The sequence below is a fragment of the Electrona antarctica genome (genome assembly GCF_951216825.1).
Source record: "Electrona antarctica genome assembly, chromosome: 10".
In the NCBI taxonomy this organism is placed as follows: Eukaryota; Metazoa; Chordata; class Actinopteri; order Myctophiformes; family Myctophidae; genus Electrona; species Electrona antarctica.
The window spans coordinates 3175264-3187656 of NC_136791.1; the positions used below are offsets into that span (position 1 = coordinate 3175264).

General features: G+C 45.5%; 1 protein-coding gene across 1 annotated transcript in view; it reads right to left on the reverse strand.

Annotated features, from left to right (window-relative positions):
• The window catches only part of LOC306931501 (alsin-like), a gene marked incomplete at its 3' end in the record, with an annotated part of 37131 nt that extends 26092 nt beyond the window's left edge, over positions 1 to 11039 (reverse strand). The window contains exons 1-8 of the mRNA XM_079512902.1: positions 10887 to 11039; positions 8517 to 8692; positions 7645 to 7710; positions 5698 to 5781; positions 4910 to 5071; positions 2263 to 2374; positions 1269 to 1346; positions 709 to 848 (exon numbers count right to left, since the gene is read on the reverse strand). Of these exons, the coding sequence (XP_079369028.1) occupies positions 709 to 848; positions 1269 to 1346; positions 2263 to 2374; positions 4910 to 5071; positions 5698 to 5781; positions 7645 to 7710; positions 8517 to 8692; positions 10887 to 10991 (923 nt within the window). The 5' untranslated portion in view covers positions 10992 to 11039. The remainder of the gene's footprint in view (positions 1 to 708; positions 849 to 1268; positions 1347 to 2262; positions 2375 to 4909; positions 5072 to 5697; positions 5782 to 7644; positions 7711 to 8516; positions 8693 to 10886) is intronic.
• Positions 11040 to 12393: the final 1354 nt, after the last annotated feature.

The following is a 12393-nucleotide window of genomic DNA, read 5'->3' on the forward strand; positions in this document are numbered from 1 at the left end:
TCCCACCCTGGCCACGGCCTCCTCACCCTGCTCCCCTCTGGGAGAAGACTGCGGCTGCTGAAGGCTACGAAAGCCACAGACACCGTTTTTTCCCGTCAGCTGCCAGGCTGCTCAATGACTCTGGCTTCCCTTCCACCCCTGCCTCCTAGTGACACCAGGAACAGGCTGCTCAATGACTCTGGCTTCCCTTCCACCCCTGCCTCCTAGTGACTCTGGCTTCCCTTCCACCCCTGCCTCCTAGTGACTCCGGCACTTTAATCACCGGCAACATTTGATGCACTATGAACTACTGCCCTGCACTTTATATTTATTTCCCTGCACGGTGTTGTCTTATGTCTGTTGGTATTTGTGAAAAAAGAATTGAATGCACTCATGTTATGTCAAAGCAAATTCCTATGTGTGTACAGTATATACACAAATGGCAAATAAAGGTATCTGAATCTGAATCTGAATCTGAATGTAGTTTTCCTCAGTGGAAAAAGGTAGTCGACGAACAATTTTCGTCTTAATTTTAGTCGGCGAAAACAACACTGGGGCTTACGGACGAAAAGCGTGGCGTGTGAGAGACGTAAAAAACTTGAACGTGGCGGAAGGAGTCAATTTACCCGAAAAAGGGGGAAAAAACATAAACATAAAACGTTGAAATATGGAGACAGCCATAGTTATAGTATTATATAGTTATAGTATTATATAGCTACAGTCACTCACTTGAGAATCTTCCTGGGTTTATTGTCCACATCGTGGAGGTTGACCTTGGTGAAGGTTCCCGTGACCTTCAACCCCGTAGACCACTCCCCACTGAACAGCCCGTCTACGCTGTCTCCATTAGGGAGAGACAGCAGCCCCTGCTGGTGGGAGGGGAGACATGCACCAAGTATTAAGGGACGGATTGTGTACAGGTCCATTTGGTTCCAATATGCACACTCTCAGAGTTACACGCCCGTAAGGGGCCATTTGGAGCCCCCTCAAGGAACCACGAGGGCAGACCTACAAGCTCACATGTGGGGTTAATTAACTTTCCACTGATTGGTTAATTACCTTTCCACTGATTGGTTAATTACCTTTTCACTGATTGGTTAATTACCTTTCCACTGATTGGTTAATTACCTTTCCACTGATTGGTTAATTACCTTTCCACTGATTGGTTAATTACCTTTCCACTGATTGGCTAATTATCTTTCCACTGATTGGTTAATTACCTTTCCACTGATTGGTTAATTACCTTTCCACTGATTGGTTAATTACCTTTCCACTGATTGGTTAATTACCTTTCCATTGATGGTCCAATCATCAGAGAACTCTCCTTGGAACACTGTGTCATCGTCACACACTAGAAGACCTGCACCCTGGAAACACACACACGCGTTGAACAATATGGACATTGAACACATCAATACATCACAAGTAAGACGCGCGAACGCAGGAAGCGAACGCAGCTCGTAAATTGCAATAACAACAATTAGAATAAATTACGTACTTTTTAAGGTTTTTTTAAGTTCTCTTTTCTTCTTATTATTATTTTATTTTTAAGGTTAAGTTTTAAGTTAAGTTAAGTTTTTTTTTAAGTTAAGTTTTTTGTGTGTGTGTGTGTGTGTGTGTGTGTGGGTGTGTGTTTTTACAGCTGCACCCTAGGGTGGCGGGCGGGTGGTGTTACAGTGTGACACACAGACAGACACACACACACACACACACACACACACACACACACACACACACACACACAGACATGTTCTCATAGTTAGTGCTCACTGCGTTCGCAATTATGTTGATCAGATATCATGGTGTCTTCAGGTCTTACTGTCATCCTGTTGTCCCTGAACGTTCCCTCAGTACTTACTGTCATCCTGTTGTCCCTGAACGTTCCCTCAGTACTTACTGTCATCCTGTTGTCCCTGAACGTTCCCTCAGTACTTACTGTCATCCTGTTGTCCCTGAACGTTCCCTCAGTACTTACTGTCATCCTGTTGTCCCTGAACGTTCCCTCAGTACTTACTGTCATCCTGTTGTCCCTGAACGTTCCCTCAGTACTTACTGTCATCCTGTTGTCCCTGAACGTTCCCTCAGTACTTACTGTCATCCTGTTGTCCCTGAACGTTCCCTCAGTACTTACTGTCATCCTGTTGTCCCTGAACGTTCCCTACTTACTGTCATCCTGTTGTCCCTGAACGTTCCCTCAGTACTTACTGTCATCCTGTTGTCCCTGAACGTTCCCTCAGTACTTACTGTCATCCTGTTGTCCCTGAACGTTCCCTCAGTACTTACTGTCATCCTGTTGTCCCTGAACGTTCCCTCGAAGTACCGTCCAAACTGAGTGAGAACCACGCCGCTGCCCTGCCGCTGGTCTTCACTCCATAGACCCATGTACCTCTCACCCCTACACACACACACACACGCACACAAAAAAAAAATGTTTTTGCAAATGTTTTTTAAAAATGCATTTATATAGCGCCTTTATCCAAGGCGCTTTACAGAGATTGTGCATTACATTCACCCATTCACAAACACATTCACACACCGATGGCAGCGGAAACCATGCAAGGCACCAACTAGCACATCGGGAGCAATTAGGGGTTCAGTGTCTTGCTCAAGGACACTTCGACAGTAACTCTGGGGGAGCCCGGGTTCGAACTGGCAACCTTACGGTTACCATCCAGGCACTCTACCCCTGAGCCACCGCCGCCCTTTTCACTAGTTTGACTCGCGGACAAACGTCTACATTTCTCTTTTGGGTCTTGAGCTAAAATGTTTGGGAAAGGATTCATGGGGCTCCATTTAATCCCTAAAGGATTCATGGGGCTCCATTTAAAGGATTCATGGGGCTCCATTTATTCCCTAAAGGATTCATGGCTCCATTTAAAGGATTCATGGGGCTCCATTTATTCCCTAAAGGATTCATGGCTCCATTTAAAGGATTCATGGGGCTCCATTTATTCCCTAAAGGATTCATGGGGCTCCATTTAATCCCTAAAGGATTCATGGGGCTCCATTTAATCCCTAAAGGATTCATGGCTCCATTTAAAGGATTCATGGGGCTCCATTTATTCCCTAAAGGATTCATGGGGCTCCATTTATTCCCTAAAGGATTCATGGGGCTCCATTTATTCCCTAAAGGATTCATGGGGCTCCATTTAATCCCTAAAGGATTCATGGGGCTCCATTTAATCCCTAAAGGATTCATGGCTCCATTTAAAGGATTCATGGGGCTCCATTTATTCCCTAAAGGATTCATGGGGCTCCATTTATTCCCTAAAGGATTCATGGGGCTCCATTTATTCCCTAAAGGATTCATGGGGCTCCATTTAATCCCTAAAGGATTCATGGGGCTCCATTTAAAGGATTCATGGGGCTCCATTTAATCCCTAAAGGATTCATGGGGCTCCATTTATTCCCTAAAGGATTCATGGGGCTCCATTTAATCCCTAAAGGATTCATGGGGCTCCATTTAATCCCTAAAGGATTCATGGGGCTCCATTTAATCCCTAAAGGATTCATGGGGCTCCATTTAATCCCTAAAGGATTCATGGGGCTCCATTTAAAGGATTCATGGGGCTCCATTTATTCCCTAAAGGATTCATGGGGCTCCATTTATTCCCTAAAGGATTCATGGGGCTCCATTTATTCCCTAAAGGATTCATGGCTCCATTTAAAGGATTCATGGGGCTCCATTTATTCCCTAAAGGATTCATGGCTCCATTTATTCCCTAAAGGATTCATGGGGCTCCATTTAAAGGATTCATGGGGCTCCATTTATTCCCTAAAGGATTCATGGGGCTCCATTTAATCCCTAAAGGATTCATGGGGCTCCATTTAAAGGATTCATGGGGCTCCATTTATTCCCTAAAGGATTCATGGGGCTCCATTTATTCCCTAAAGGATTCATGGCTCCATTTAAAGGATTCATGGGGCTCCATTTATTCCCTAAAGGATTCATGGGGCTCCATTTAATCCCTAAAGGATTCATGGGGCTCCATTTATTCCCTAAAGGATTCATGGCTCCATTTAAAGGATTCATGGGGCTCCATTTATTCCCTAAAGGATTCATGGCTCCATTTATTCCCTAAAGGATTCATGGGGCTCCATTTAAAGGATTCATGGGGCTCCATTTATTCCCTAAAGGATTCATGGGGCTCCATTTAATCCCTAAAGGATTCATGGGGCTCCATTTAAAGGATTCATGGGGCTCCATTTATTCCCTAAAGGATTCATGGGGCTCCATTTATTCCCTAAAGGATTCATGGCTCCATTTAAAGGATTCATGGGGCTCCATTTATTCCCTAAAGGATTCATGGGGCTCCATTTAATCCCTAAAGGATTCATGGGGCTCCATTTATTCCCTAAAGGATTCATGGCTCCATTTATTCCCTAAAGGATTCATGGCTCCATTTATTCCCTAAAGGATTCATGGCTCCATTTATTCCCTAAAGGATTCATGGGGCTCCATTTATTCCCTAAAGGATTCATGGCTCCATTTATTCCCTAAAGGATTCATGGGGCTCCATTTAATCCCTAAAGGATTCATGGGGCTCCATTTAATCCCTAAATTTGTTTGCCTTTTTTTACTATTAAAATTAAAATGGCCAGCCTACAAGCTCACAACGTGTCAATGTAGATTGGATGGTTGAACTATTCAAAAATGTTTTTCAAAATAGTAAAAAAAAAGGCAAAGTAGTTTAGGGATAAGGGGTTTAGCGGTGACGAAAAGAGAGCCCTGAATATTCCATATGAATATTTACGAGTGCTAGCGTCTATCTATACGGTATTATAAGCAGATTATAATGCAAAGAAAACTGTGTTTATAAATGATGTGCATTGAACCTTTGGAATGTTGAATGTATAATGAGTCTGACACGCCCAAATATGGACATCAACGTTAACGGGTATGTAGAATTCCTGTTTGATGATGACATACTTTGTGATGTCATCGTGAACTCCGTATCCGGTCTTCCGGTCATGGACCCACTGGCCAATGAAAACGCAGGAGGCCTTGGCCAGCCTACCGGAGCTCAGCATGCCGTAACCATGGCGATGACCCTCGTTGAAACAGCCCTCGTATACCTCCCCGTTGGCATACCTGGAAATAACACGCACGCACGCACGCACGCACGCACGCACGCACGCACGCACACGCAAGCACACGTCACAGCACGGCACGTTGTGAGCTGTTCTCAGGGGTTGCATACTTAGTTTAGACTAGTCATTGGTTACACATGGGTTAAGGTTAGGTTTAGGTATGCTGCCCCGTGGGAGGTTAGGTTTAGGTGTGCTGCCCCGTGGGAGGTTAGGTTTAGGTGTGCTGCCCCGTGGGAGGTTAGGTTTAGGTGTGCTGCCCCGTGGGAGGTTAGGTTTAGGGTGAGGGTTTGAGATAGGTTGTAGATGTAGGACTAATGACTGGTCTAACCAATGACTAGTCTAAACCAAAAAACTTCTAAACTAAGTACTGCACCTGTTCTCAGACAGTGCAATACGGTAAGCACACAATCAGACACATAACTCCAACCCATGAACCTAACCTCTAAAAATGGCTAATCTTAATCCTAACCTGAATAGTTTCTTAACTGGTTACTGGTTAGACGCCAATACTTTAGGGGGCGCTATAGCTCAAAAGTGCCAGACGTTTTTGAGAGAGCAGTGGAAAAGGCTAGCAGGCGTTTACTTCAGTTTGAACCATAATTCAGGTTAAAGCAGGAAGTGACTGACCTGTATCTTCCATAACCATGGATCCGTCCTTCCTTCCAGTGACCCACGTAGTGCTCCTTCTGACCCAGGGAACCCTCTCCATAGCTGTAGAGACACACACACTGGTGAACTACATTACCCACAATACCCTTCCAGTGACCCACGTAGTGCTCCTTCTGACCCAGAGAACCCTCTCCATAGCTGTAGAGACACACACACTGGTGAACTACATTACCCACAATACCCTTCCAGTGACCCACGTAGTGCTCCTTCTGACCCAGGGAACCCTCTCCATAGCTGTAGAGACACACACACTGGTGAACTACATTACCCACAATACCCTTCCAGTGACCCACGTAGTGCTCCTTCTGACCCAGGGAACCCTCTCCATAGCTGTAGACATAGATATATATAAACACTAGATGGCTCAAGGCGGAGTTTCTGACGTCGTTCACCCGGCAGCCATCTTACTTCGGGGCTACAGTACAGTATGTTCAATGGCAGCTCAAACAGAAACAGTCATAACTCGCTCAAATCTTGACGGATTTACAAACGGGTTGGTTTATTACAAACGTTGTCAACGTGGCTATGATTCAGGACGCTTATCTGCTTAATTTATGTGTTTTATATGAACGTCGTATAAAATCATATACGTATGCGGACGTCTCTGACGTTTATAACAAACCAAACCGTTTGAAAATCGGTTGAAAATTGAGCAAGTTATGGTCATTTAAGAGTACATGCCCCATAGACACAATGTTATGTGTCCCGAGGTAAGATGGCCGCCACGTAACGACGTCGCTCTCCATTGGCCAACAGCGCGGGTGAGCTATCTAGAGTTTATATATATCTATGGCTGTAGACACACACACACACTGGTAAACTACATTACCCACAATACCATTCCAGTGACCCACGTAGTGCTCCTTCTGACCCAGGGAACCCTAGACACACACACACTGGTAAACTACATTACCCACAATACCCTTCCAGTGACCCATGTAGTGCTCTGTCTGACCCAGGGAACCCTCTCCATAGCTGTAGAGACACACACACTGGTGAACTACATTACCCACAATACCCTTCCAGTGACCCACGTAGTGCTCATTCTGACCCAGGGAACCCTCTCCATAGCTGTAGAGACACATTACCCACAATACAACACTCTGCATAGGTGCAAGCTAAACATACTCTTAACTATATTACCCAAGCCCCCAGAATAGGCTATCCAACGTTGGAGCTGCTACCTACTGGCGAAAAGAGGAACTGCAGCACTTTCATGGAGGTGGACGGACGTTCATGACGTTTGAGGTCCTGGGCTTAACTTCCGCTCGCTCGAGCCATTGAGTTATAATTGTACTTCTCTATCCTTTTATTACTCTATGATATTACATATATTAAAGGACCACTTCACCACTTTTCAATCTTCATATAATAGGTCCTCACTAATATTCATGATAAAATGGCACGATTTTTTTCTACTCAGTCTGTGTCTCATAGGAGGGCTGTGGGCAGTTTAGAAACCGTCTTCCAGTGACATCATTAGGCAGATTATTTTTAAAACAAGATTGATTTTCATTATCGTGAGAACGATGGCTTCCATTTTCGCATTGCAACCTTTCAGGACTAGAAAGCCTGCAGTTTCTATTAGCTTGTATTCCCCATCGATGATGTCACTGGAGGACGGTTTCTGAACTGCCCACAGCCCTCCTATGAGACACAGACCGAGTAGAAAAAAATTGCGCGATTTTTTCATGATTATTAGTGAGGACCTATTATATGAAGATAGGTTGAAAAGTGGTGAAGTGGTCCTTTAAGTAACAGTGTTAAAAAGAAGAGATGCCTCAGTGGCCGCTGCAGTTCATTGGAGCTCCCCGTGTCGACGTGAGGTCGATAAGCTAATTAGTTGCTGCGTTAATTTGTTGATGTATTAATGAGGCTAATTAGCATGAGTTCAATCAGACTGACCCGTCCTCCAGTCCATTCTTGAAGTTGCCGTTGTAGCTCCGCCCATCTGGCCACTTCATGGCTCCCCTGGAAACACAAGAAACATTAACACATTCTGGGCGGGAACCCCTTTTGGTGTTTTAACTAAGCATTATGTTATACTTTAGCTATTGAAAAATAGCAGATCTACAAGCTCATAGCGCGCCACCTATTTTTGAAAAATCGTTAAAATGTGTCGCAAATCATTGAATATATATTTCAGAGCGAACATTTTTAACTAAAATATTTGCTTCTGGGGGGGTCCCTGGAACTACATATGTAGCCTAATAGAGATAATTCTGGGGGTCCTTGACATGAAAAGGGTTGAGCACCACTGACATAGAAACATAGGTTTTTCAGAAAAAAATTAGGATTTTTTTTGTCATCGACCTCAGTCCAAAATGCGTTAAAGGAGCACGTCACCCATTTTATGGTGCCATATAACTGCCCATTATTAGCGGGGCAGATAACAGTGATAATCTTCAGAGACTTCAGAGTAAAAGCGGCCATGTCTTTCCGGCACCCCAGAGCTCCTATTTTGAAGGCATCCCGGCACCGATTGTGTTAAGAGAGCAACGTTTCGGTCTTGCGACCTTCCTCATATTATAATATGATGATTACAATATAATTCTACTATACTTGTGGGGACATTTGCTGTGACCTTTGCTCCTCACAAATATAATAATACTAGCACACCCACACACACACACACACACACACACACACACACACACACACACACACACACACACACACACACACACACACACACACACACACACACACACACACACACACACACACACACACACACACACACACACACACACACACACACACACACACACACACACCTGCCGTGCATCCTGCCAGACATCCATCCTCCGGTGTAAGTGGCGTCCCTCAGCTTCCCGTCTCCTCGGAAGGTGTAGGAGGCGGAGCGACACGCCGCGGCCACGCCCGATGGCCCTTGACCTACGACACCCAAGGTGTGCTCCACCGCCTGGCTCAGAGCGTGCAGCCACTTGTTCTGAAGAGACGCACGCACGCACACACACACACACACACACACACACACACACACACACACACACACACACACACACACACACACACACACACACACACACACACACACACACACACACACACACACACACACACACACACACACACACACACACACACACACACACACGCTGTGATGAAGTAGTGCTGTTTAGGGTTTAATGCCGGGATCCCGGGATTTCGGTCCTCCCGGGCATAGGGCACGCAATTTCCCGCCCGGAAATTTCTTCGGGACCCGTCGTCCCGGAGTTTTTTTTTTCTTGTAGGGAAATTACACTAAAGGGGTTTTCACACAGTGCGCGTTCTTTCCCCTTATCTATGAGTGATCAAATGTCCAATCTGAACCCTCCCATCATTTTCAAACATGTTATTTATATGGAATTATGGATTACACTGCAATGGGAACTGGAGCCAACGGGACCCAACGTAAATGTTGGCGGCGCGGGCGGTATTTAAATAGCCTACCTGCGGACGGGCAGGCACGGCCGGTCAAGATGAAATCAGTGGGACCCCGCGAATCCTGCATCCTCCCGCAATTAATCAGATAGGGCCTACAGAGTTTATATACACTTTAGCAAGATATGAATGTCTGACAGACATCTTCAGGCACGCTCCCAAAGCTGCTGCACCTGTCAATCATTAGCCTAATCAGTCACTGTGAGAATTGTGTGTTTTACGGACGGAGCGAGGAGTTTCCTTTCTCTGTGATGGACATTGTCACTTCTAAACCCCTTTTTGCTTTTGCCTGCATGTGTGCAGCAATAACGTGAAACGGAACACAAACAAAGATGAGTAGGCTACAATTTGTTTTATAATAACCACCAGCACGCAGCGTCTCTCTCTCTCTCTCTCACCCCATCTCTCTCTCTATCTCCCTCTCTCTCTCTCTCTCTCTCTCTCTCTCTCTCTCTCGCTCGCTCTCGCTCTCTCTCTCTCTAATAATCAGTGTGCTGTGCACTGGACGTGCTGGCTAATTTAACACCCAATCGGACTTTTCATAAAGTACAAAGCGGGATGATCACATTCTCTGCAGCGGAGAAGGGGACCCACTGCATGCTCAAAGGGTGAAAGACCATAGCTAAGGTATCTATGTGAAAGACGTGAGGTCGTTTATTTTTTTACCCGTGCTTAGTCACATTAGTGCAAACTCCTGCGTCCCTTTTTCTGAATAGCGTAGTAGGCCTATAACATTATTAATATTTTAATTTAATACTTGTATTGTAGGCTATATGTTCATATTTCGTTCAAATAAAACGTTTTAAACCAAAAAATATCACTATTCTATTGAACATATGAAATATCTATACATATAAATGCATTTTGGTGGGCACTTTTTTTCTTTTTTTTCTGACGGGAATTCCCGCGGGAGCCCGGGAAAAGGTCCGCAAATTCCCGGGAATTAAAATGAGCCAAATCCGGGAAAATATTAAACCCTAGTGCTGTTGTCATTAGTCTAAGTTTATCAAGATGGCTCAGGGTGTCTCTTCCACACAGAGCACGCTTCAACAGGGGGGTCCGGGTAGTGAAAAAAGAAAATATATATATGTTTTTTGTGTGGCCTAGAGCAGGGGTTTTCAACGTTTTTGGCCGGGGACCCCCGGAAATGCTTTGGCAATGTCTCGGGACCCCCGCCCCGCCCCCTCCCGACCCCCAATATAAATTGACGGCTACAATAACCTTAAACCATTTTGGGCGGGAACCCCTTTTGGTGTTTTAAGCATTGTTATAATTTAGCTATTGAAAAATAGCAGATCTACAAGCTCATAGCGCGCCACCAAGTGGCGCGCTACGAGCTTGTAGGTCTGCTATTTTTTGAAAAATCGTGAAAATAAAATTAAAAAAAAAATCTTTATTTTTTTTATTTTTTTTGAAAATAATTTGGGGACCCCCTAAAATAATTTGACGACCCCCCGAGGGGTCGCGACCCACGGGTTGAGAACCCCTGGCCTAGAGGAGCAACTGAGAATGTGCAACACCACTTCTTACACCATGGTGTAACTGTAAGAGGTGCCCTTTGGGAAACCGGGCCATTGTGTGTGTGTGTGCGCGTGTATGCATGCGTGTGTGTGACTGTGTGTGTGTGTGTGTGTGTGTGTGTGTGTGTGTGTGTGTGTGTGTGTGTGTGTGTGTGTGTGTGTGTGTGTGTGTGTGTGTACCTTCTCCTGGGGTGTAGAGGCCACCAGTGTAAAGCTCTCTTCAGGAAGAGTCACTTTCAGAGCATTCCTGCAAAACAAAAAAAAGAAAAAAAAAAGCTGCAACATTAAAGGGACATTTCACCTATTTTTAATCCAAGTCCCTTCGCTGTGACGTCTAACCTTGCGTCGCCAGGCTTTTCACCGCGGAGCAAAGCCTGATCTGTGTTTTTACCACACAATTCCATGGAAGGTTTTTGGTCATGATTAAAATATATATTTAAAAAAAACAAACATATTACACACATATAAAACATCATTAAAATAAGATCTGGTTGCAAAAGTGGTGAGGTGGCCCTTTAATAACATGCCAGCATGTCTGCTCTTCAGACAGGGACTGTGAGCCACTGAGCCATGCTACATGCTACATGCTACATGCTACATGCTACATGCTACATGCTACATGCTACATGCTACTCATGGGACTGTGAGCCATGCTACTCATGGGACTGTGAGCCATGCTACTCATGGGACTGTGAGCCACGCTACATGCTACATGCTACTCATGGGACTGTGAGCCATGCTACTCATGGGACTGTGAGCCACGCTACATGCTACATGCTACTCATGGGACTGTGAGCCATGCTACTCATGGGACTGTGAGCCATGCTACTCATGGGACTGTGAGCCATGCTACTCATGGGACTGTGAGCCATGCTACTCATGGGACTGTGAGCCACGCTACATGCTACATGCTACTCATGGGACTGTGAGCCATGCTACTCATGGGACTGTGAGCCATGCTACTCATGGGACTGTGAGCCATGCTACTCATGGGACTGTGAGCCATGCTACTCATGGGACTGTGAGCCACGCTACATGCTACATGCTACTCATGGGACTGTGAGCCATGCTACTCATGGGACTGTGAGCCACGCTACATGCTACATGCTACATGCTACATGCTACTCATGGGACTGTGAGCCATGCTACTCATGGGACTGTGAGCCATGCTACTCATGGGACTGTGAGCCACGCTACATGCTACATGCTACATGCTACATGCTACTCATGGGACTGTGAGCCATGCTACTCATGGGACTGTGAGCCATGCTACTCATGGGACTGTGATCCATGCTACTCATGGGACTGTGAGCCATGCTACTCATGGGACTGTGAGCCATGCTACTCATGGGACTGTGAGCCATGCAACATGCTACATGCTACTCATGGGACTGTGAGCCACGCTACATGCTACATGCTACTCATGGGACTGTGAGCCATGCTACATGCTACATGCTACTCATGGGACTGTGAGCCATGCTACTCATGGGACTGTGAGCCATGCTACTCATGGGACTGTGAGCCATGCTACTCATGGGACTGTGATCCATGCTACTCATGGGACTGTGAGCCATGCTACTCATGGGACTGTGAGCCATGCTACTCATGGGACTGTGAGCCACGCTACATGCTACATGCTACTCATGGGACTGTGGAGCCATGCTACATGCTACATGCTACTCATGGG